This window comes from Ailuropoda melanoleuca, chromosome 10, assembly GCF_002007445.2.
Source record: "Ailuropoda melanoleuca isolate Jingjing chromosome 10, ASM200744v2, whole genome shotgun sequence".
NCBI classification, from domain to species: domain Eukaryota; kingdom Metazoa; phylum Chordata; class Mammalia; order Carnivora; family Ursidae; genus Ailuropoda; species Ailuropoda melanoleuca.
The window spans coordinates 82,076,798-82,103,625 of NC_048227.1; the positions used below are offsets into that span (position 1 = coordinate 82,076,798).

Here is a 26,828-nt window from a genome sequence, read left to right on the forward strand (position 1 = left end):
GATTCAGGCCTTAAAGACGTCGTGGTCTAATAGACAAAGTAGTGAAAATGTGAACGAGAAAATGGAAAGCAGCTATAAGAATTATAGGAAATTCAAGAAAGAAAAAGGTTAACTTAGGCTCAAAAAGTATCAGGAAATCTGCATAAGGATCACGTTATCAGGGCCTTGAATAATATGGACAATTTGAACATGTGGAGAAGAGAAGGTAGATACTGAATGGAGAAGTGGCTACATAGCTACACAGATGCATATGTATGTATAATAACACCATGGAGCCAGAACTTTACCGAAAACATCTAATCCTCAGGTCCTGAGGGCAGGAGGCTGGTAAATGCTATCCACGAGCTGCTGGACTCCAAAGACCAAGCTCTCTGCCGCCCCTTCTTTGTGCTCCCTCAAAAATACAGAACTAGGGATGCTTGGGTGGCTCAGTCAGTTAAGCGTCTGCTTTCGGCTCAGGTCATGATCTCAGAGTCCTAGGATCGAGTCCCGCACCAGGCTCCTTGCCTAGCAGGGAGCCTGCTTCTCCCTCTGCCTGCCGTTCCCCCTGCTTTGCTCTGTCTCTTTCTGACAAATAAATAAACAAAATCTTTTTAAAAATTTTTAAAAATGCAGAACTTGTGGGACCAACAAAGGGCACAGCAAAGATTTACTTTGATTGGAGGGCAAAGTGGTACAATGTCCCAAGTGAAAAATAAGACTTTCCTTTTCTGTTTTCTTGACTCTGATGAAGGCCAGAGTGTAAAGGCATAGTAGTTATAGAGGCATAGACTGTCCACTTCCTCCTCTGTACTGGGCACGGCACTAAGAACCACATGTGGTTATCTCACGTAATCTCTTAACACCTCTGTGTTGTCTCAGTTTTTCAGGTGAGGAAACAGAGGCTCTGAGAGAAAGAATAAGCCAATTCCCAAGGTCGAAGGGCTAGGAAATGGGTGGGGCTGGGATTCAAACTCACAGTTAATGAGACCACAGGCAAGAGCTTGAACTCTTAACCATCAAACTACAGCTTAAGAGACAGTAGGCATCTCGTGTGTGTGTGTGTGTGTGTGTGTGTGTGTGTGTGTGTGAGACGCACATTTCATCCTCACAGTGATAACCAGAAAGGCTTGTATTGACATGTTTGAGTTTAGTAGAATTTGTTTACCTGATGATCAGATCCCTTAGTATGTGATATTTTCTTCATTTGGCCATGCATGAAAGCATTTATTAGGCACTTGCTTTAGGCCAAACATCCTGCTTAATACTAGAATTCAAAGCTAAGACCTCGCCCCTATCCTTAAATAGCCCAACCTTTTGAAATTTAACGCTAGTAAATCAATACAATGATTCTATAAGCATTATTTTACTTCTAAAGTTATTTGCTATTTTGTGTTCAATTTCTTTCTTGCTTTGCTGAAAGCACACAGAGAAAAAACTTTTATGTCATTAGGTTAAGAAGATTCAATATAAGCAAAAATCTGCTAGTTCACTGAGCATTAGTTAGTTAATGAGCATTATTAGTAGATGAATACATGTCCTATCACGTCAGCTGCACAGGCAGCTTTACCGATGAAGCGTAATCTTCAGGATTCCTCGAATTCATTGACGCTAATAATGAAATCTCAAATCAATGATCATGTCTTCTTGTAAGAAGGCTGAGGAGGGTCTGGAGGCAATAAAGTGATTGGAATGAGAATTATAAACTATCAACAACACAGCACCTACTACCCCAAGTAATCCCCAAGGGACCTTTATACAATTTTTCTTCTTCAATGCTTGAAATACTTGGCTGGTTTAACCCTCCCAACGTATACTAATGAGATGGCATGTAGATATCACTTCTATTTCCTGATGTGGACCCTGATCAAGAAGATTTAAAAACAAATGGTGTTTGTTTTATTGTTTAATTTTAATACATTCATCAGTGGAAAGAGTTGCTGGTTGAAAAACAATGTGTTTATGACTCTTGCTTTTGGGGGGAAATTACGTTTCAAAAATATAATACTTGGAGAAACCTTTACCTTTGGGTTGCACTTCACTTAGAGCATTCATGGTAGGTTCACTGCACCACTCCAGATGCCAACTTCTTAAAAGAGTAATGCCATCAAAACTTGCTGTATGAGCTTATTTAAATTTTATGTACAGTTTTACTCACTTTTCTTCTTTTTTAATTTGAATTTTCACCATCTCACAGACTTTCGACTTGACTGCCATATAGTAATGAATGGATTGGGTATATTTTTGGCCCAAATCATTCATTCATTCTTTGTTTCAAGCAATATTTATTGACAGCCTAGGATGTGACAAATGATCTAGGTGTTGAACTAGCAGTGAACTAGACAGAAAGTCTCTACCTTCACGAAATGAAAGCGATCCAACAGGAGGTGACTTTTTAATACTGTTCTTATCAAAGTATGTTGTGGGGTTTAGCGAGCTATACAAAAGCGGAATAAAACTGTTAGCAAAATACACACTATTTTCATTTTAACTCGTAGTTTATAAGACCTGTCACAGTTATTTCTCCAAGATATTAGATTTTCCAGCTCTAGCTTGGAGTTGCCATTGATTGCCTGTAGAACTTACAGAAATCTCCTTCCCAAGGCCAAATTCATGTCTCAGAGCTGTCCATATGGAGATGGTCAATACAATTTGACCAGTAATAGTTGTTTGATTGTCTGTGGGAACATCTGGATCTTTGACCTCACAAGTAGTTATACAACAAGCCCTTATCCCTGTGGAAAAGTGTTTGTTCCTTTGTGGCTCAGAGGCCCTGTGTTTGCATGTTAGGCTTGATGTTCTGGAAGTCATTTTCTCTAGCACTGGGGTTATTTAATTCCAAGGACTGGTTTGAATTTCTTTTAAAACTATAAGTGTATAAGATTACATTTAATTGTTGGTTTACGTACAGGAGCATTACTGCACTGAGCTGCAAGGAGTACATTATAAGTACTCCTTTGTCCTGTGTAAATATTCATTCAGTTACAGGCTGGATGAGGTCCCATAATCTTTGAATCATGATGTCTGCAGGATGATTTGGAGGTATTGCCATTATTATCTATGAAGCTTTTGCTGTCTATAGGGTCATATAAAGTAGCTTGGAAATTGCAGTGTAAATCAAGAAAACCCGTGTCTAAAGCTTGGACACTTCAACCAGATGGCTGGAGTTCAGCAATTGTGAGTACATATTAATTGGCAACACACAGGTCAGACAGAAAGGTGGTTGTTCCAAGTGCTCACAGTGTTGGCCTTCCAGGGGCAGCAGAGGGACAGACTGTATGTTATGTCAGCCTGAAGGGCGGGAACATGGAGCCCTGTTCTGGTTCGATTTTCACTCTGAAGGTGACAGTGGAATAAAGGAATGATTTTCTTGGAGTACAGCATGCTTTCCCAGTAGTGTCCAGGAGGAGAGTCCATCTCAAGTATTGGGAAGGACTTTAGTTCCAGGACCCTAGTTCCACCATCTTTTGGGATCCATGGACTTGACTGCTAATTACTCCTTCACTGTGTTCTCAGTCTTTGCCCTATGCATGACTTGAAAGGTCCTGCTCTTTATAATATATTCATGCTAGACTTGGAAATTTGACAAGCTGCATTCTTATTTCCATGTCTACCCTTTGCAAAGGCCATATAGATTACACTAATGCTAAAGAAACCTGATTGTGAACACCCTGTGTGTGCGGTAATACTGGAGAGTCAGAAAAAGTGAACAGTTCTCGTGGTATTCCTTAACTTTGTTGATTGCCAAAGCTATTAAATATTAGGGATAATGAAGATAATGTCATTAAACACCCAAGTATACGGTGGTGCCTCATACAGCAGAGCTCTTTACCCGCCTAAAGATACTGCCAAGTGTGGGGAGGAGCAACAGCAGTCAGCAAACGTGCTGCTGTATGGTATTCCCATTACAAAAGCTTTCTAAACACTTTTGGGATTTCTCTAGTGCCTTGAACAGATGGCCTGTGACCTGCAGTGACTTTGTTCAGATCCATGGCCTACAGAACCCAGGCTCATGTCCAATTACTAAAGGGAGTCCCACAGGGCCATGTGTGATCTGGTCCCTGCCAACTTCCCCGGCCTCCTGTCTTTCACTTGCCATTTCTAATTATCTGAGCCTCATCCCCTTCTAGCCATTCCTTCCTTCATTTACTCAATCACCTTTAGGTTTTTGTACCCACAGTTTATTACCCAGAACAAACACCCTTCCAACTTATCTTGTGTCTTCAACTCCCACTGAAGACTTGTTCAATGTTAATTTCTCTCTTCCTTATCCAATTAGAACACATTATTCAGGGACTCTTCCACACCCATCGAGATGTGGCCAGTGTATCTGATCACCTACAAGAAATTTCTATCTCAAATCCATTTGGGTTCCTCCCTTTCTTCAATGCCAAGGACAAGGATGCATCAGACACAGTCAGTCAATCTCTGGGCACCAAATGGTCTATAGGAACCTCCTAGAGTCAATGTGTCCACTATACAAAAAGCCAGCTTGATCATCTTTAATTGGGACTTTAAACACACAAGAATTATCTGAGAATAATGTAATCAAAATAGATATAGGTTCCACTGAATTTAATAAATAAATTCAGCATAAACACCTAAATACAGATAATTACTTCTGCTGCATTGGAAAGCCCTCAGTGAAGTTTTGCTGAATGAATACTTTGAATGAAATATCAACAAAGATGAGACTTAGTCCTTGAAGTCCTTCTCTTACAGCAACTGGAGATAATTGTCTAGGAAGGATTAGTCCAGTTTTCAGTCTGCTCTTTGCCTTCTGATTTCCCGTTCATTCATTAAACAGATATTTGTTAGCCACTCCCATCTAACAGGTAGTGCAAGTGTCTTTCCCTTTATGCAGGCTTCAGGCTCTTTGAAGCTACCCAGGGCAGTGGCTCAATGTCCAAATAAAGGACGTAACATGGAGTAACACTGGATGGCAGTTGGAAAAGCCATGGTTTTCATGGCTTCTCTGCTTACAAATAATTATATATTCTTTGAAAGTAATAATTTATTGGGTACTTACTTTCACCAGGCACTATTCTAGGTGCTTTACGTGTATTAATGCTCATGTGGTCCTCATGATGAACCCATGATGTAAGCAGTAGTAATATCTTTGTTTGACATATGAGGAAATTGAGCCAAAAGAGTACTGAGTAACTTGCCCAGGGTCATGCACCTGGTAAATGTTGGAGTCTTGATCTGAACTCAAGAGCTCATACTCTGATCATCATAAGACCTTGAAATGGAAAGTCACCTAACTCCATTGGCCTTGTTTGATTGCTACATATAGCAAGTGGTTGGCTGGGCACAGTGGTCTCTCAGATCCCTCCCAGATTAGCAGTGCATGTTCCTGGTACTGGAGCTGCCCTGACCAAGCCACAGAGCCATGCAGTCCCTCTTCCTTTTCTTGTCTTCTCTCAGATCTGCACCTCACGTGAGGCTCTGTTTCCTCTCTCTCATCTAATGCTTTCTCAAAGGCTGCTACTCTGCCCAACCTGAGCTTACCACCTCAATCCTGCCTGCCAACATTTGTTCTCAAGGTGACTCAGCTTTGCGGGTTACCCTCTGATGGACCAGTGCTCTCCATCATGGAAGGAGCAAAATTTTTCTCCTCACAAAATCCCATGACTTACACAGTAGAACTGTGTTTTGTATCCTGTATGCAGCCCCGCCAAATGGCCCTTTCCACCTTCCACCTCCTTCCTTCCACAAAATGGCCCTCTCCACCTTCCACCTCCTTCCTTCCACAAAATGGCCCTCTCCACCTTCCACCTCCTTCCTTTCGCACATATTACATTAATTATTTCAGTAAAGGGGTAAGCATTGTTACTCCTTCTCCTCTACAAAGAGGTTCAGAGAGATAAGTAGTAGTATGTCCAAGATCACACAGCTAGGGAGGGATAAATTTGGGATCTGAATCCAGATGCTCTAATTTCTTTCTGCTATGAACACCAATCTGTTCTCTTTCTGTACTGCTTGCTGCTTTCTCTGACACAGAGTATCTATGGACTTTATCTTTAAAAACTTGTTATGTAATAGTTAAATATTAATGCTTTCACAGAAGTGCCTTTCCAAAAAATAACTAGCTACTTATCAACACCTAGGACTCTGAGAAGAAAAATAAAAGATGAAATTGTGTTGCAAAATTCTGACATCATTTTTGCTGTCTTTATCAGGGTTTGTGGCATAGGTTTTTGTGTCTGATATAGGGGAATTCTCAGAGCCCCTACCAAAATTATTCCCAAATTGCCTTGGACCCAGATGTCCACTTAGTTGCTATAACTGGGTGCATTAGAGAGATACCCTCGTTACATTCCACATGCCATCAACCTTCACAGGTACAAATTCTACTAAATTTGTGCTTGACCAGAAGCTATAGCCATTGTTTTGCACAATGAAAAATGTGATATTCTATATGTATTTCAATATGTGCAATGGAAGTCAAGAATAAAAGTGCATGGGGAAAGTCTGCACATAGTGGAGAGCGCAGCATAACACACGCAGCTCTGAACCCGTGCATCATCTGACCCCAGGATGTCCTGCAGAGGGTCCAAACAGAATTTAGACATACTACCTTTCTAGCGCCCTCTACTGTCCATGGCTGAAATGACAGAAAACAGTTCTGCATTCTGGGTGTTTGCTTAATAACAACAACAAATAATTACTCTTGGGCTGAAACCAGGTTTTCCAAGTTTTGGTTCATAAGTAGTTTTTAAACATTTAAAAATAGGGGTGTGTAATAAAATGCTGAGAGACTCTCTGGAGATTGCTGCTGCTGGCACTTCTCTAATAGAAAGCATACGCCATTGAGCTAACATTTTGTTCTTTGACTAAAGGAGAAAACAAAGCTGTTAAAAGTTTGGTGGGCTCATTTTCCAATAGCAATAGCATTAATATCTTTCAAGTCACTCCCAACCATAGCTAATGAGAGGCTTATGAGGGATGGCCTTGCCTGAAGGGTCACCTCAGGCTATGTAACCCACAGATTTGCTATTGACTATTGGCAACAATGGATTTGTTAAGAGTTTCTGCTCAGCTCGAGGTGATTATCTTTTTTTCCTTTTGCTGGTGTGTCTCGTATTTTGACTGGCTGAAGTTGGATTGGACGATGAGGCCCCAATTCAAAGACAGTGCCAGGTTGCTGCTGGAGACCTGCACTGACAGATTGTTGAAAACTTATTAGTCCGACGTTTTAAGAGCCTGCAATGGGATGGAAATCTTCTCTTTCACTGGAAAAACTTAGAAAGGAAAACATGAGCTTGAGCTGAAATCAGCCCCAGTTCCAAATCTGCCATCCTCTGGCACCAGAGAGCCAAGGGCTGCCGCAGTGTTTAGAGATTAAGGCCTGGCTATGCCACCCGCACGGTAGACGGGACTTGCGCCACTGTAAAGTAGGAGACCTTGGAAACACACCTTCTGGGAATGGGGGAAATTGTGATGAGCTCAACACTAGGTGCTAATGGCTTCAGCAGTAGCAACAGTAGACCTCACATGAGGTTTCAACTAGTGGTTAGGGACTGTTCTTTTGGCTGTAGTCATTCTGTGTAATAATTCAAGAAAAAAGAAGAAGGAACACCGCAGGCTTGGTACCCTCTTGGAAATAGAAAGGAACAAAAGATTGCAGTCAATACTATTGGTGAGAGATATCTCACCACCACATTGTAATTATCTGTTACAATGCTGAAAGAATTTATTAAGTAAGCATCCTGGTTCTTCAAAAGCCAACCCAGCCTCTCTAACCAAGCCCAGAATTTTTATAACCCCTGTTGACCCCTACTTACCTCTTGTCTCACCTATGACTACCAGTTTGATTAAGCCCTCTATGCTGACCCACCACAGCTTCACTCTGCTCATGGGCAGCTCCTGGAAGGGTCCCAACAGGGTGTCAGGACTTTGCATGGGCAGCTGCCTCTATCCTCTCCTTTGCCAGCCAACTCCTTCCTATCAGACCTGTGGTTATCTCTTTTTTGGAAGTGTTCCATGTTAGCACCAGGCAGCAATGGGGGGCCCGCCACTGAGGGTGCCCATGGTCTCCTATGTTCTGACTTCAGACTGAGGTATAAACTTCCTGAGGACATTTGGCATTCCTAAGACTCATTTGATTTTGTATTCACATTCATGATACAGTACCCACACAGAGTAGGCACCCAATAATGATGTCTTTTTGAATGCTCGTTTGTTCATTTATTCATTCATTCACTCATTTGATAGACAATGGAGTTCCAAGCTTCCATGCCCTTGTTAGACTTTGGGAGTTCTGTTTCTTAACAGAAGCTATCTTTTCATGATCTACAGACCTAAATCATTTTCTCTCCAGGCCTATTTTCTGGGGTCTGGTTTTGATTAGTAACATTCTGTTTATTGCTGGGGGAAATGTGAGATGGGAAGCGACCCAGATATTATGAAATGTCTTCTCAATGTCGGGTTTCCCCCTTCATCACCCCACACAGCTCCCCATCGTGTGGCTGCATCTAATGGCAACACTTACTGGTGTGTATACATAAGAGTGCAGAAAAAAATTCTTTTCATCTTACCCCAGAAAAATCTCAAATTTCAAGTATGTCCCACAGAATTGCAGTAAAGAAATATTCATTCATTTGATTAACATCAGGAGTGCCCATCATGTACTAGTCATCATGCTAGACACTTAGAGGTTCAGAGGTGAACAATAAAACAGACGCATCAGCATACAGGCATTTGCCTTGATTGTTGAAAGCCTCACTAGAGAAATTCTTGGATGGCAAACTTGCAGAATCAGAGTACTCAGAGATGGGGTGAAGGTGGGGTGAAGGCAGCCTGTGCTGAGGCCTTGCCTACTCCAGGTTGGCTCTGTTGTTCCTGACACAGATTAGATGTGCTTCATTTTCCACCAAAAAGCAACCACGGCTAGCACTTCTTCAGCTCAGGAAACTCAGTTTTGATTTTTCTTTTTTTCAAGATAGGCCTAGTCATATGCCAGGCTCTTTTTGTTTTGTTTTGTTTAATGATCTTTCAAGCACGGTCATGGGCATGTCGGGTTTTTCTGCATTTCTACAGTAGCTTCCAGCACTCAGTCACTAGCTCCATGGGTATCAAAAAGCAATCATGCCAACAGCTTTCTAATCTTTGGATCATTGCCATGCTGGTGTGCTCTTGAAATTAACAATTCCAGTGATGCCTCCTGCTTCTCCACTTTCACAGTTGTGGCCCACCACCAATTCCCTTCATGAGCCAATTCTGCATTTTTGAGACTCATTTCTAGATGCCTAGCCTATCGCCTTCTCCTCCAATGAGTTTATAAGCACCTAATATCATGCATTAAGTGCCTTTCTACCTAAAAAAAAATAGCTATAATGATGGGAAGAAAATAATCAAAGAAACACAGCCTTTTAATTATTTGCCGATAGCATTTAGCATTACCTACTTGCAGAAAACAGTTATTGCCTCCTTTGGCAATGGGGCAAACCACCCCAAGCAATGAGGATTTCTGTTTCGGGTTTTGTTTGTTAATGCTTCCTCCCATCCAAAGATATTAAGACACCTGCCCTATAAAGATTAATTGCTGGAGGCCTGCTGAGAGACTAATATATTCAAGTGATAGGAAATATTTCAGAAGAATAAAAAGAGTATGAAGTCTTATTTGAAGCAGGAAAAATATTAACTGATTTAAGAATGCCAGAAGGGCTGCCAGTTGAATAATGTATGAACTTTTCACTATCTTTAATGTTTTTTCTTTTTTTCAAGTGTTTTTATTTCTTTTGAGTATAATGGTTTCTATTATTAATATTTAAATATTTTATTTCAGATATTAATTTCCCTTAAGAAAAAGAGGTTTGCTGAATAGTGTGATTTGTAAAAATTACACCTAATATCAATTTTTTCATAACTAATTTTATTATGAAGGTAATGAAAAAATATAGTTCACTTAAGAGAAATACATTTTTTTGCACATTTTACCGAAACATATGATTTAACTAATGGAAATTAAGTATATTTAATGAAAAATACTAAGATAGATGTAGTATTTTATATATTTATATGTTACATATATTATCCATCTTTTTCTTCCCAACTAAAAGGCAAACTTTAGATTTAATATAGAAAATTCTTAATATATAGGTATTAGCAACCAAAGTATGAAATAGTCTGTCTTTTAAATTAGAAGCATTCATTTTTAATCCTCATAACAATATGAGAATTAAAATATAATGTAATGAGTAAGTTAGATTTATTAATTTGTATTTTTGTATTACAATCTCATTTACAGTCATTTAAATTAGTACATTCTTGTTCACAATGAATTAAAACTAAACATAATGATACTAAGATGTAGACAAGATTGCCATGTTTTACAAATGAGAAAGCAAGTTTGACAAAACTAAATAAATCATCCACGATAGTATAGTTGGTAAGTGAAGGCAGCAACAGGATTTGAACTTACATCAATCTAGTACAAAGCCTGTGCTGTGATAGGTTGAAACTCAGGCAAACAGCCTGTGGCTAATGAGTGAGAGGAGGGGATGTAAATGGACATAGTTGGCTAGACCAAAACAGTGAGAAGACCAACAATAGCCAATATTTAACAATCTGTGTATACTAGTTGAACATTAGGTAAGCTGTCCGCTTTCATTCTCTCCCTCACCAGAGGGGAGTAGTCTGTACTCTCTCAGGCCTCAATTTTCTACTCTCTTAACAGAGTATAAGGGAAGGATAGATGGTAGATGGATAGCACTTAGAGCAATGCTTCCTTAGCCCAGAGTGTGGACTAGATCAATGTTAGCTAGTCCACAAATCTTTTTTAAGGGCCTGGTAAGTATAAGGCATCAGGATTTTTTTTTTTTTAGGATTTTATTTATTTTTTTGAGAGAGAGAGAAAGAGCACACAGAAGGAGAGTGAGAGGGAGAAGCAGACTCCCCACTGAGGAGGGAGCCAAACGTGGGGCTCAATCCCAGGACCTTGAGATCATGACCTGAGCCAAAGGCAGAAGCTTAACCGACTGAGCCACCCAGGCGCCCCAAAGCATCAGAATTACAATGAGGAGGAACTTTAGGAGCACTAACAATAAAAGTGGTTTGCTTCTTCATGTCCTTGAGGGCAATTGGCATTCCACACAGGAGTTTACATACAGCATATCCTCTGTACTATAGAAGAAAAACATGTACCAGGAGGATTTCTGTTGTTAGCAGGGCTCCAGCCCCTTGGATGGAGATTTCGATAACTACGCCCTATTATTTGGGGTAGTGTTGGCTGGGAGAGACGGACACGAACAAGGAGAGTTGATATTCGTATATCAGGCACAAAAACAAAGCAAAGGTGGAGATCCTGTGGAGAAATGGGATCTTGAGAAGTAGGCCGAAGCCTCTCAATCAGAATCAGGTCAAAGTCGGGATCATGCAGCAGCAGGGAGCTTAGATGGGAAGTCCCAGAATGCATGACCAGGTAGAGCCATGAGGAGACAGCTGGAGCACCTGAGAACCCAACAGGGCATGAGATCTCCCCCCACCCCCAGAAGATCCTGGGTTTTCTGAGACTTGGACCCCATGGCTTAACTCAAATAATCTCTTAAACTGGGTCATCGCCCTAGGTTACACAGCAAGCATGAGCCTGGCAGCTAAAGCCCTGTAAACACTGGCATCAATGAGAAAAAGCACTGGAAAGAATCTGGTTTCTTTCAAGTCCTGAGAACAATCAGATTCCCTTCTGGGCATTGCTTTAAAATCTATTACCATCATTAGGTAACTTTACAAAGCAGAGCAGTTAAAGAACTAGCTAGAGGTGCCTCAACCACTTCCCAGATGGCCAGGAAGATGAAGATAAAGAAGAGGACCATCTCATGGTCATCAGAAGAGCCACCACTCTGCTGCTGCTGTTCAGTCACTAGCTTGTGTGGTCAGTGAGCCCAGGCAGGCCATGACTGTTAAGGAATGCATGTTGCAGAAGTTACAGAAGCTCGTTCTGGATTTATGACTAGGAAAGACAGCAAGACCCCCATGGCACCACCCACACCTGCACCCACACCCATCTGCTTCTTTAGGGGCATATATAAGGTTGCCCTTGGGTTCAAGTAGCCATGGGAGGTCATGCTACCTCCACCTACCATCTGCTTCCAGCACCTGTAATGAAAGAACAGAAGCCCTTCTATCCCAGCACACGTGTGGGCTTTGCCATTAACAAAGGGTAAAGGAACATTCCAGATTTGTTTCCTTTAGGACCCAGAATATGGATTGATAGAGCTCCTTAGTACTTTGGTTTTTGCCAAGAAATTGAGAACATTTTAGAAACCTCTGATCTTTCCTTTAAAAATAATTATTAACTCTTTCAGGTCATAAAAATACCACTTTAAAAAGCAGGTAATGCGGAAATGGATCCTAGCAATTTGAATGCATTTAACCTTTGCCAAAACACAAAAAAAAACAGGAAAAGACATTTGGATCAGACTCCACGGGTTGTTAATCCTCACATTTGCTCTCTGATCTGACTTTGTGGCATATATCAACATCCCCATGTTACTTCCAAAGAAATGAAGCATGAAGAGATTAAATAGCATGATAAATATCACATGATATTTAGGTCAGCAGAGTAACCAGGAAAAAAAGCTCATGATACAGACTCTCTGTCTATTATCCAATGACCTCTTGCAACCTTCGGGCACATCCAACCTCTCTGCTCTGCACTCCATTCTCTTGGTTCACCAGAGCGGCTTGCTTCCTTTTCGGGGCCCTGAGCCAAATGTCCATCTCTCTCTGTGCGTGATGTAGGTCACCCCAGAAAATGGACTAGTCTTAACGTATGTGATCGAGTTGTCCTTTTCCCTCTCAACCTGCCCTTCTTCGTACCACAGTCTTTCTAATTATGAGTGACAACGTGTATCCTCTGTGTATCGTCCCCCGACCCTGAATTTGATGTTCATTATTCATTGTCTGCTTTTATGCTTTTTCTGTAAATTAATATATCTAGAAACAATATGTACTATTTTTAGATATCTTCAACTTCATATAAAAGGAAAACAGTTTTTATATGTTTTATAGGATTTGAAAATTACATGTATTTGCATGATTTGAATGTCATATATTTCACATGATTGGTACATTATCATTATATAATTTGGCTATTATAATTTACATGTATATGTTATGCATATATAATTTATGTTTTTAAAGTATGCATAACCCTAATTCATTCATTTTAACTACTGTGTAGTATTTCAATGTATGAATAATATATTTATCTGTTTTGCAGCTGGACATTAAAGTTGTTTAAGTAAATTTCTCCAGTCATCAGTCTAGAAGATGATTTGCTATGTCATAGGATATACACATTTCAACTTTACTAGATTTTGCGAATTTTTCTCCAAAGTGGTTCTTTCATTTTATATTCCAACCCCCAGTATGTGAGAGTGCCCTCTCCCCACATTCTTGATAACAATTGTTCTTACCAGACTCCTGAGTTTTGCCACACAGATGAATTCAAAATAGACCTCATTTTTATCCCTAATTTGCTCTTGGTTATTAATGTGGTTGAATTTATTCTCTGTGTTTATTGACTGTTCAGATTCCCCCTTCCATGCATTGCTTGTTCTATTGGATGATTTGCTATTTTCTAAACCATTTTGGAGGATTTATTTATATATTCAGGTACTAACCATGTGTCAGTCATATACATAAATGTAGTCCATTCTTAATAGCTGATTGCTATCCCCAGAGTTTACCTTGCACAAAACTTTTAACAAGCAAGTTAAAATTAAGATATAGATAAGAAAGTTGCTATTTCTGTGAGCCTGTGAGTTCAGGAGGAGCATTACTGGGGGCCACTTTTTCATCATTTCCTTGTTTGTTTCCTTCAGGTTCAGAGCTTTCAGTATAGGCCACCTAGTTTTATGCATACAGTGTCTGTGTTTGATTGCAGAGTGGGTAGTTTAGAACAATTTCAGTCTGAATAAGGACCAATTTTGAGAGTGATTAACTTCAGATTATTAGATCTAAAGATTGCATATCTTCCACTGAAATAGAAAACATTAGATACGAATGCATCTCTGGCCACGACTCCTCAGAGGAGCACACAAAATCCCAGGCAGAGTCATGAGGCATGAAGGAACAATCTATCCCAACTTACCTCCCAAATATTTTACTACTGGGAAAATCTCTACTCGTGACACAAATCCCTCGACTTAATCAACCAAGCAAAACGTGAAAAGTAGAATGAAGTTATGGTGATGTCCAGTTGCAAAGATACATTGCCTGGGGAAGACTGATATAAAATCTTAAAATAATTATGGCTTTCTTTCTGTTTCAGAGGTGTGGCGAAATCTTGTTTGAAAACCCTGATCAGAATGTCAAATGTGTTTGCATGCTAGGTAAGAAAGCTTTTCATTTTAGATATATTAAGTTTGTTGATGTCACGTGGACTTCCTGTTGTCTATTGCCTTACCGGCAGTCTCTTGTTGCATATTACAGAGGCTTTTGGCTTCTTTATAGGTGTATAGACAGGGATAATACATTTATATGTGGAACACTTGCTGATAGGTTTTGATTTTATTAACTGTCAGTAAGTCAGGAACCATGCTTCTGAGTCTGTCGGAATTATTCTCGGATAATCAGCCTAACATCGAATTGGGGGCTTTGTATTGATGCAAATCTGATGAAAAACTAAGAATCCTACCATAATTCTTAAACTAGAAATGATAAGTAAGTAAACTATTAAGAATTTACATCACAGCACAAGACTCTTACAGTGCTTGGGAGAAATATACATATGAACTAATTTAAAGTTAGCACAACAATTATATTGCATTTGTAACAAAATTGCAACATTGTAATGAAAAATTATTTGTTCTTGTGGGATGATCCATCATCAGTGCCTTTCACAAACTCTTTAACATAAATACTCTCAAGAAATGAAGTTGATAATGAGTTTCCTCATTTTATAGGTTAGAAAACTAGTACAGAGAGTATAAGTGCTGCACTTCACCCCAAAGTGAGAAATTGTCAAAATCCTGGCATGAACGTTTTTAAACTGTAAAGTTTTAGGTATAGTATTTAGACTTATTTAAACCACTAAGCTATGTCCAATAAGCTTTTGGTTAATTATTAAAATAGAATAAAAGAGTAGCTTGGATAAGTAAAAATAATTCTTAAATTTGACTTTCTGCAAAATTTTACCCTTGTCCATTCCAATCTTGAACAATACTCATTAGCAAAGAGCAAAAGGATTCATTCTAGCTTCTTCCATTTTCTCTGGCTAACTCATATGTTGGTGGCCTAGGTTATTGGTGAGATGACTCAAAAGCAGTCAGCAACGATGTAGTTTTGGAATATAGGTGAGGTTCATTGGGGTCCAGTCCGGAGCCAACGACCAAGAAAGAATTCTGGAGAGGTCTTGCATGATGCAAAATGGTGGTTTATTAAAGCACTGGGACATGACCGTGGGTAGAAAGAGCTGTTGCCCGGAATTGTGAGGGGTGGCTGATTATATGCTACGGGGTCGAAGGAGGTAGGGAAAAAGGGAGGTTTCAAAAGGTATTCATATGTTAAAGAAGATTCACAGGATATCCGAGGCCTTGCCATTGTTAAGTTAAGGTTGTTTTTCCCTCTAGCAAGGCATTAGCATTAAGATCGTTGGGGGCTTCCTGGAAGAATGTCACACTTCTCCCACCCAGGAGTGGAGGCTGGGCGGGGGAGGTTGCATGGTGTCAGCTTATGCGTTGTCTCCAGGCAGCCTTCTGTTCCCTCATCAGCAAGATCAAAGCATGGGAAGGTATTGGTAATGTGTAAACCAAGATAATCCGGGTAATAGTCACCAAAGATCGCTCATAGCATGAAAAACAACCAAAAACACAAAAATAAACAAAAGCAGATACCATATTTCCCAACCTCTTGATCCCCCTCATTTTCTTGTACTAGTGTTTTAAGTCTTTGTTACAGTTCTTATGTGTTTTCATTTTAATTAAGATGGTGGCCATAGTGTAACATATCCATTGGAAAATGAGTATTTTACTGGAAATGCATAACAGTGAACATAGCATGCATACAACCATTTCAAATACCCAGTATTCCTTATGAGATAGATAGATAGATAGATAGATAGATAGATAGATAGATGATAGATAGATAAGCAGGAAAAAAATTCCTTTGACAAGCCATTATGTCCCAACTTTGGATTTGGGAAAACATCTCACCACCCCACCAAATCTATTCATCAGTTAACTCATTTAATTTTTACAATAATAGGATGAAGTTGGTGCTATTATTTTTATAGATAATAAAATTGAGGTAAATGGTGAAATTGGGTACTTTCACGCTATTAAAATATTATATGATTATAGCTTCTACCTAATCTAGTAATTTCAATCAATTTTTTTTAACTCAAAATGATTTTAAGCACATGAGCGCATCATCTATTTTGCCTGAATTCTCCTTTGTCCTGGTTTCCCAGTAAGTTGCTTGTTTAGTTTATAGTAAGGACAGGGACAGCAACAGACTGTCTGCTACTGCCTATAGGCTTGTGTTCCCTTAAAGTAAGGCCAATCATCTTCCCATCTTTTCTAGATTATATGGAATGGTTTATATAGCTGCCAGAACACATTCCTGGCCACGAAATACATCCCCAGTGAATCTGCCTGGTTACTCAATATTCAGAAATTAGAAATATACTTTATTAATCAGATCCATATTACTCTTACTGTCATAATATTTATAATTAATTGAGCACTTAAATATAGGACAGGTGGAGTCTATCCTAAACACTTTACATAATTAGATCATTTATTCTAAGCAAATTAAGGCATGACATCTCTTTCAAAATATGAATATCCTTGGTAATAGCAGTATAGTATTAGGCTTGTAGATTTCATTAGTTTATTAGTTTTCTATTTTCTTAGTGATATAGAACTAAATAATATAAAATAATTGTGAGAATGGAAGTTTTTATTAATTTGAGGACACAGAAAAGTAAAGATGGAATAGAAAGAACATTTGTGCATTTTACCTTTAAAATGGATGGTAGATATTTATGCGGTGTCAAAAATTATACCATGCCTAGAGAGCTTGATATATTCACACGGTGCAAATAGTGCCCTCAAGGAGCTTACATCTAAGAAGGCTTAGACTTTTTCCTACTTATCTCTTTAAGAGGATTGCTACAAAATTTAATTGAAACATTTACAAAGTCCTCTGAAATCTTAGATGAAAGAGAGTACAAAATGAAATTATTAAATTATTATGGGTATCAATACACATGGATAACCCAACATTAGCAGGTGTCCACCTAAAGCCCAGGGGCTGCCATTTCATAGCAATACTGTGCAAGATAATAAGAAAAGAAGTGAAGTCGAATGGTTTATTCCCTTATAACAAGAGAAAATCAAGTTATGAACATATAACTCACTGTAAATGAGACCATATCTTATATTTCATCAAGAAAGGGCATTTATGTTCACAAAACAACAAAACACCTCTTCACCGTTATCTGAAGTATTTCTTGCTTCCTTTGAGAGGAAGCTGTGATCATGCCCTCATGACTTTCTAAAGCATTTCTTGAGAAAACTTTGTATCTCCAACAGTAAAGGATAGACTCTGATATTTTAAGGGACTATTAAGTTTTTAAGTGTTGCCTATCATGAGCATAGTTTGTATTTTTGCAGGTAATGTTACAGCATTTTTATTAGTAAATCGAAATTTCCAAAGAAGAAAACCAACAAAACATTTCCAAACCTTCACCTCTGGTCTTTATGCAACTTCAGAACTGAGATCCCTAAGGGAGGTCAACCTGAGACATCCATGGTTTTAAACTGTGAAGTTTGGGGCTCACTTTAACCCCCAAGATTCCCCTCTTTTCCCACTTACATGCCAGGTTTGGGGTGTCTGCCCAGCTCCCAGCTGTGCTCTGGTTCCACACAGTTGAGACGGAATATGGAAGAGGGTCACTAGCCAAGGATACCATTTGCAGTTTTCTTCTGTCCCACTGGGGCGTCCCCAGATGGTTATGAAAAATACTTGGAGTGTGTGCGTTAAGCTGTGTAGCTCATGACTTCCCGAAGTAAGCCATCCCCACCAAAGTTGTGCTTCTGGCTCATTACAGTAAATGAGACCTAGGTGTAGAATTCACCTTTAGTTACTCTGAAACACGAAATCAATGCAGTTTTAAGTGGGAGCAAATGACTGACATGTATAGGTCTTACAGGGAAGTCATTTCTGGGTTCAGAGGAATGGTTCATGTTGGATATGAAGGTAAATAGAGATGTGCTGCAGGGCTGGCTACACTGAATATTGAGTGTTCATTCCTTAGAATTCCCTCATAGAGGGCAAATGTGGGCAATTGAGTTAAGCACCAAATTGTAATAAATGTAGCTTTCTTCTTTCCTCCACCTGTAGGGCATATGTTTAAAACTCCTACCTCCCTACCTCCCTCCTTTTTTAAAAGTTAGCCTAAGATTTCTCATAAGCCCAAACTGACCTCAGAAGCTCATATAACTCTATCAAAGGGTATATAGCGAGACTTGTATCTTAATTAAGTATAATGAACTGATACCAAAGGAAAAGGGAAGTGGAAGAGAAATTAGCTCTCATTGCACAGGTAATGTATGAAGTATGATGAGTTACTAAAAGGATTGTACTTTTTAAATATAATGAATCAAACTGATTCACAAAAAGCCAAACACATTTTTAAAATTACATAAAATGAGCAATGTTGATTCACTTCTTAGTCCACTTGCTAACCTCGCTCTGTGAAATGATAAATCTTGGGAAAAGAAACTTTCAAAAAAGAATTCCCCATCAGACTTGATGCCTCTTATAACTACTTCTTTCTCCTTATTCTTAGAGGGAGATTCTCTTAAATAGTAAGCCTTAATTTGTTGTCTTTTTGGGGGGGGGGGGTTCTAATTTTTTTTAATGATTTTATTTGAGTATAGTTGACACACAATGTTACATTAGGTATACAACACAATGATTCAACTTCTCTATACATTATGCTGCGCTCACCACAAGTGTAGCTGCCATCTGCCATCAAACAACATTATTACGATATCATTGACTGTATTCCCTAGGCTGTGGCTTTTATTCCTGTGATTTATTCATTCCATAACTGGTTGCCTTTATCTCCCACTCCCCTTCATCCATTTCGTTCATCCCTCCACCCCCTGCCTCTGGCAACCATCAGTTTGCATTTATAGGTCTGATTCTGCTTTTTGTTTGTCTATTTATTCATTTGTTTTGTTTTTTGAGATTCCATATTTGAGTGAAATCGTACGGTATTTGTCTTTCTCAGTCTGACTTATCTCACTTAGCATAATACCCTCTAGGTCCAGCCATGTTGTTGCAAATGGCACAAATTCATTCTTTTTTGTGGCTGAGTAATATTCCATTGTATATGTATATAACTCGCTTATCTGCTCCTCTATGGATAGACACTTGGGTTGCTTCCATATCTTGGCTATTGTAAATAATGTTGCAATAAACTTAGGGGTGCATATATCTTTTTGAATTAGTGCTTTTGTTTTCTTTGGGTAAATACTCAGTAGTGTAATTATTGGATCATATGGTATTTATTTTTTTAATTTTTTGAGAAAACTTCTTACTATTTTCCAGGGTGCCTGCACCAGTTTGCTTTCCCACTAATACACAAGAGTTCCTTTTTCTCCACATCCTCACCAACACTTCTTATTTCTTGTCTTTTTTTACTTTAGCTATTTTGACAAGTGTTAAGGTGACATCTCATTGTGGTGTTGATTTGCATTTCCTTCAATCTGTAACTTATGGTTTTTTGTTGGATCAATTTCTCTGACCTTTTTGTCAAGGTTTAACTTTACAGTCTGAAATTTTCGGGATCCTACTTTTATTTCATGCATTTTTTTTTCATGCTGATTGGTGTCTTATCATTTGAACATAAAATATGCAGTTTTTAGTGCCATGGCTTAGAAAGGGGTGTTCATATTGTCAGGCTTTTGGTTGAAATTTATTATAAATCAGTTAAAATGGCTACCAGTTTCAAAGCAATAAAATACCATAAAATCAATGTTTTCTTAGCATTTAACATAAGCAAAGAGAGACTTGCTTTCTAGTCCCACTGCTGAAAAATTAACTGTGTACTCATGGACAATGTTTTGTCTTTTAGGCTTTAATTTATAGTTTTTCTGCAAAGCAGAAATAAAAACATCTGTTCTTTCTAGCCAAGGGGTTATTCTGGTGGTAGAATAAAATGTTCTATGAGGAGACATTGCCTACTGTAATGTCCTAAGTATCATTTATGCATCAATAAATTGGTAAACAAGTAATAAACAACTGAAAATAAACAAATTGATGATAATAAAAATAATAAATTATTTATTGATGACATTAATAGTGTTTAGAAAAGCAACTGAAAAGCAAAACATTATATAAATGTGAAAACACTTTTTAAAAGTATCAAACACATTCTTCAAAATTGTGTGGCAGCTCAAAGGCATTCACTCAATATTCACTCAACAGATACGCACTGAATACCTTATATGCAAGGTACTGACTGTACTGGGTGTTAGGAATGCACAGTCAATGGGACATGTGCCTTGCCCTTGGAAGGTTTACAGTCCAGGGAGAGCTTCAAGCCCTGAACCCCAAAATCTGCAGCACCAGCTTGAGAGGACACATGATCCAAGAAATAATAATAATAAAGATGAAGTATGTTGAGACTTCAAAAGATGGGAAGGGTGCATACAGCTGGAATATGAAGATACGTAGATTTAGATGCACAGAGGCTGAGAAAATGGCAGCATTCTAGCTGTGGACGCGCAGCCATATTCAAAAGCCCAGATGAAAGAAAGCTAGGGAGTAGGAGGGAGCCAGGAAGTGTTTCAGGCACAAGGATGATGAAAGGATAAATTGAAAAGGAATTGGAGGCTTGACTGTGGACAGTTTGACTGTTGTCATTAGCTCTAAAAAGAGCAGAAATATCAGATAAGACAGAGTTCTGGTCTCTTCTTTAGAGAGTGTTTTTTTTAGTTCTAAAATTTTGTAGAATACTCTATAAGCTAATTTCTACTGAGCAGTTGATAAGAATAGCCATTCACCAGATATTTGTGAAATTAAATACTTTTTACTTAACATACATTTGAAACTCATGACTTGAATTCTAGGTTTGATTTTTTTTAAACTATGTTCATTTAGTCTTTTCCATTTGATACTAAGTATCATAGTATTTTATTTAAGAAGTAAAACAAGGTTGTCATCTTCTATACTAGAGAAAGTTGATATTTTTTCATGTTTTGGAACTTTGTCATCTAGTAAAATGGGGAGTTTTTGATATTAATGCTTTGTTTTTTTCACTGGCATCAATGTATGATTGTTGTATATAGACTATTTTGAGGTCCATAAATCTTTCTCTTAAAATTAATACACAGTCTGTTTTAGAGCAAAATAATATTTGATATCAAAGTGGGCCACTATGATATAGTAGAAAGAACAGGGTATCTAAAGATTTGGTACCCGTTAAAAACTCTGTGGCTATAGGCAAGTCACTTAAAGTTTGTAAACTTCAGTTTACTCTTCCCTAAAATGGAATAATAAGTAATAATAACAATATTATTCAATATTATTATGTACCTTATCAGGTTTGTTGAGGATCAAATAACACAATAAATATTAAAGCATTCTGTAAACTTTAAGGAATACTAGAAATATAAGTACTATTTTTATTAAATACTAGTAACTAATTTGTTCTAAGTCCTTGCATTGATATTGGTAGTACTTTTAATATGCAAACTGACAGTTTTGATATATTGCAAATATTAAAGTATCTCAATATGGGGGATCCTGGGTGGTTCAATTGGTTAAGCATGTGACTGTTGACTTCAGCTCAGGTCATGATCTCAGGGTCATGAGATCGAGCCCAGTGTGGGGCTCCATGCTCAGCACAGAGTCTGCTTGAAATACTCTCTCCCTCTCCTTCTGCCCCTCCCACTCGTGCTCTCTCTCTCGCTCTCTCTCTTTAAACTTTCTTAAATCTTTAAACTATCTCAATTTGGTTCAAGTGAATAGATATATTCATATGCATATTTGCAATCTAGAAATAAGCATGTTATCCTCATAGGTTATTAAAGAAAGATTATTGTAAGAGCTATTTTATGTGTACCTGACCTTAAAAGTGAAGGTCTATGTTTAAATACAAAAATTTCAAGTTGCTTAACTTTGATTTATCAAGATTAAAATGCCTCAGGAATTTGAATTAACTTTAACTTACACTTACAAATCACTTCATTCGCATAATATGGACAAATCAATTCATTATTCCTCTATGCCTGTTCATGGATGATATTCTCTGACTTTCAAAAGAGAGCAAATTGAAACCTGGATATTTCCAAGAAAAGGCAGTGGGGACATTATCCCCATCACTTATTCAGGGTCTGCTTTGTTTTATGTTTCAATACACTTATCACCAAATGACATATTTTACATTTGTTTCTTAATTGCTGTGTTACAGCATCAGCCCACCATGCAGAATGTGAATATAGTGCAAGCAAGGACTTAGTTTTATTCACTGCTGAGTGTCCGGCATCTGGAACAGTGTCTGGCCACCTAGCCTGTAAAAGGGACCCAATATTTGCTGAATGGATACCCATCGATGCATTTGTGAGAACAGCGTCACCATCTGTAGGGCACGGACCAGATGTATCACAATCGGTTGGTGTAGCATTTAAAACCATCTGCTACCTCAGCCAAGGGATAGGTCAGCTCCTACATGAACTAACTGGCAGTTTCCCAAGCATATTGCTTTAGGTTACAGGATGGTAAATATGTAGTTCTCCTCAAATAGACAGTTAGAACCTAGTCTAAGAATCTGGTGACTAACCGATATTTCTTGAGCACTACTGTATGCTCAACCCATTGCTAGGGATATTCTGGAAGTTGATATATGAGCAGGTAGAATCCCTATCATGACAGTTTATTCCTCCGCGGACGGAACACTGTGTTGAGAAAACAGGAGGAGGCCCATTATTTTGTCTTCTCTATGTTTATAGGAATATACAGAAAATTATTTTACCCTGAGGTTTATGATTTAAAGGTTTTTCTACATTATCTTACTGACTTTTAAAATTTTTATTTGGAAGTCATTATTGCCTTGCATAAGAAAAATAAGTCTCCTAGTTTCACGCTTGCTTTCTGTGGAATGCTGCAACATCTCCAACATCTCTGAATGCAGCTGGGAGCCACGGCTCAGATAGGAGCTAGTGGAGAATAACAACACAAGCAAAGGGCGCTCGATCAGAACTGAAGCTGTCAAACCCTTAAATGATAGAAGTGTCAGTCTTGTTATTAGTTTCATTTTCTCTCTGAAGGCAGATACCCTTCATCCAAAGCTATGCTTCAAAAATTTAGTTCAATCATCAAATATTATAGATACGTACAGCGTGCCAGGGTAGGGACGTGAAGACGTTGACATTCTGGTGCCTGCCCTCAAGAAGCTTTCAATCTAGTGAGGTGTGGACAACTATACAGATAGAACAACACTACACAATAGGCCATAAGAAGGATGCACTATGGCCTTGTGGAAGGGGAGGGATGGAGAAGTGTCAGAAAAGCCAGAGGTGATAAGGAAGTGAGTGTCAAAGAGAAGCACCAGATAGTCCTGTGAGGCTGGAAAGGGGTGGCCTGCTGGAAAGGACATTAGCATTTCTAGGCAGAAGGAGCAGCTGCTGCAGGAAGCTTAATGTGACCAAATAGAGAAACTGTAAGTCATTATGCCTGAAGAATAGAGTCAGAGGAAAGAAATGATAAGATAATCAAAGTGGGAAAGAAGGTGAGGCAGATTTAAAGGGCCTTATGACAGGACAAACCATTTAAGGATTTTCAAGCCAAGGAGCTACAATGTGAGGTACATGTTTCAGACGGATCCCCTGGTTAGCTAGAGAATACCCTGGATGAGGACAGGACTGGAGAAAAAGAGGCCAATTTAGGAAATTGCCATAATAATCAGGTGAGAAATGATGAGTCCTGCCCAAACTGAGACAACATCAAGGAGGAGAGGAGGCACAAAATTCAGGAGACTTTGAAAGGGGATGATAGAACTTTATAATGGATTGAGTATAGAAAAAGTAGTTAAATAAAGGTGCTGTTTCACCCTCTCCCAGACAACCTTCCCCAGTGGACATACAAGAAAATCAGATTTGCAACTAGGAGAAACAATGAGTTAAATCTTGGACATAGAAAACCTGAGATGCTATAGGAACTCCCAGATATAGTATGGAGTCTGGAGCTCAGAACAGTGATCTGTGAGAAGGCACTGGTGAACAACGTATCAGTGGTGATGTCACCAGAAGAAGGTGAAGAGAGAAAAGGGTATGTGCACCTTGGAATGCTTGGAAGCAATACACTGAAGGGTTGAGCAGGATCAAGAGGAATCTCAAGAAGCTTAAATAGGTTGGAGACAAAGAATGAATAGGCAGAAAGACAGAAGGAAAACAAGAGAGAATGCTATTGTCTTAGCCATGAGGAGAGAGTTTCAAAAGGAATATCATGATAAAAATGTGAAGTACAGAAGTCAAATGAGATCAGGCTTAAAGGCATTCATCGGACTCAGTAACTTGAAGGTAGCATCAGCAAGAGCATAACTAGTAGAAGGTCAAAAGTGGGGAGGGTGATGTGGTGGAGCCAATGAGCAGAGCACCAAGGAGGGGCACTAATCTATCAGGAAATTTGAGAAGGAAAGGCAAGAATAATGACAGCACCCAGAAAGAGTTCTTAAGACAGGAAAGATTTGAGAATGTTTTGATTCAGAGGAGAAAGAGCAAGTAGAGGAAGTGGATGAATACTTCTGAAGAGAAAGAGAGTAACTGTGAGCTATGTCTTCCCATTGCAATGGAGAGAAGGTGGGGATGGTTCACAGGGAAGTAAGGATGGAGACGGGTCCATCTGTTGGAGATGGGCAGAAACTGAGATTTCCATCTAATTGTTTCCCTTCTGGTTAAGAAGAATGCATGAAATCCTGGAGAGAATAAGGAGAGGAGTAGAGGAACCAACCATGAAGAGGCAGGTAAAGGTTTGAAATTAATGTAGGAAAGAAGAAAGAACTGACTAGAGATAGGTCAAAGGAAACTGTGTGCTGAAATCAGACTCTATGAACTAAAATATCAATGCCCATATGTAAAAAGTGAAAAATACAGAAAACACAGAATGTCTGAAATACACATTTCAGAAAAGTAACAGTTTCCTGTTCATGAACACTCTGTTTTCCCTTTTCTCCTTAGGGGTCCCTCCTCCATTGCCCAGCCAAGGTAACCCGCACAGGACTGCTTTCCTTGGCCCTAAGTCACAAGATCCTCCCTTTCATACTGTCAGTGTTGAATTAGTTCTCCATTTTTTCATCTAGCATGCATATTCCAAGGGAGTAGGTCTCCATCTTATTCATCTTTGTATTCCTAGCAACCATCATTGTCCCGAAACTCCAAAGGAACACAAAAATAATGCCTAATGAAGGTATAAGAAAAATCTAATGTTATGTATTTGCCTCTTACCTCCTCCTCCGATCCCATGGTGCTTCAAAGAGGCTCTTTTCTGACCTATCTACGCCTAAAAAGAGATGACTCCACATCCATCTCCCAATTGTCAAGGAGACCAGAGATGCTGTCATTTGAGCTCTGAGACTACCGTTGCCTCCTGAGCTGAGCCCGCCCCTGGCCTCTTCAGCCACTCCTCCAGGTTCATTTCCCTTGATTACAAATTTTATTCAAAGGCCTTTTGCTCTCAGAATGAGTTAACCTAAGGATCCTTATATACAACAAACCGTATTTTCACAATGTTCCAGAGAGAGTGTCATTTCTGTTTGATCCCCAGACTATGTTTTACTTTTTATTGAAAGGAATACATATTATAATTGTATTTCATTGTGAATTTATATCTTTTTAAACAAATTATTCATGTAGACTTGTTATTCAGGGTGTTGTAAGAGGTCCCAATCTGTCAATCTCAAGCTACCTTCCTTGCCAGCTATAAATTTGTAATGTTTTCTAATGTGCATAGATTATAAACATGCACAAAATATAAAAGTTTTCAAAGAATGAGACAAAGTTATGTATATTATAAAAAATACACAAAAAGATAATTTTAAAATAATGAAAAAATAGGTATTTGTTCCCATTGTATCAATTGCCTTCTTTGCACTGCAACATTTCTTTGTTGTATCTAAATACCAAAAAATATTTTACTAACCTGCCAGGAGATCTATTCCAGAGACAGCTAACTGGTGGTCTAGAAAGCTCAGTGTCCATTAGCCCAAAACTTTCACATCTGACTGATTAATGCAAGTTTTTAACTCTTGCGAAGGTAGCTTGGGCACTGTCAAAATTACTGATCTTAAAGGCGAATCTAAAAATAGGTTTTATATAACAATAAGCAAATGAAAAGAATTTGTTTTTTCCTACTTTCAGGTAGTCAATCACATATGAGTTTAATACATTTGGTTTACAGTGAATAATTTTAAAATTTTATGACTTGTAACTTAATGAGATAGTAACATTTTATGTTTAGTTTTACCTAAATTCTAGGTTCTGAGAGGGCTCATTCTATGTGGCACAGTAGAAAATTGGAGTTTTCATTCTGAAAGCGGTCCTCACAATCCTAAGTATAAGAGAATAAAGCCAGAAATGCTAATAGGATGTGGATTCCATAAGATTAGTGAATATTAGTATTTTTTATTTTTCGGTAATAACCGTATACTACAAATCTAAGAGTTTTTGCAATGTGTGTAGTAAGTCTATGAAAAGGGTTACCATGCAGATCTGTTTTCTGAAATTTATATTGGAATGTCAGGAAAATGCATTTCAATATTTCTAACTTCTTTTAGACAACGAAATATTTGGAGAAAGTAATTGAACGTTGTGGAAGTACATTTGAATTCA

At 38.5% G+C, this 26,828-nt stretch overlaps 1 protein-coding gene across 3 annotated transcripts in view; it reads left to right on the forward strand.

The window, feature by feature from the left end:
• Positions 1–26,828, forward strand: part of PDE7B (phosphodiesterase 7B) — a 316,973-nt gene that overhangs the window by 87,969 nt on the left and 202,176 nt on the right. For 2 of the 3 annotated variants that reach the window (XM_011219527.3, XM_034669179.1), the window contains exon 2: positions 14,258–14,318. In XM_011219527.3, coding sequence (XP_011217829.1) covers positions 14,258–14,318 — 61 coding nt within the window. Of the gene's footprint in view, positions 1–14,221; positions 14,319–26,828 lie in introns of those variants that run through there. The other variant, XM_002915081.4, reaches the window with a different exon arrangement.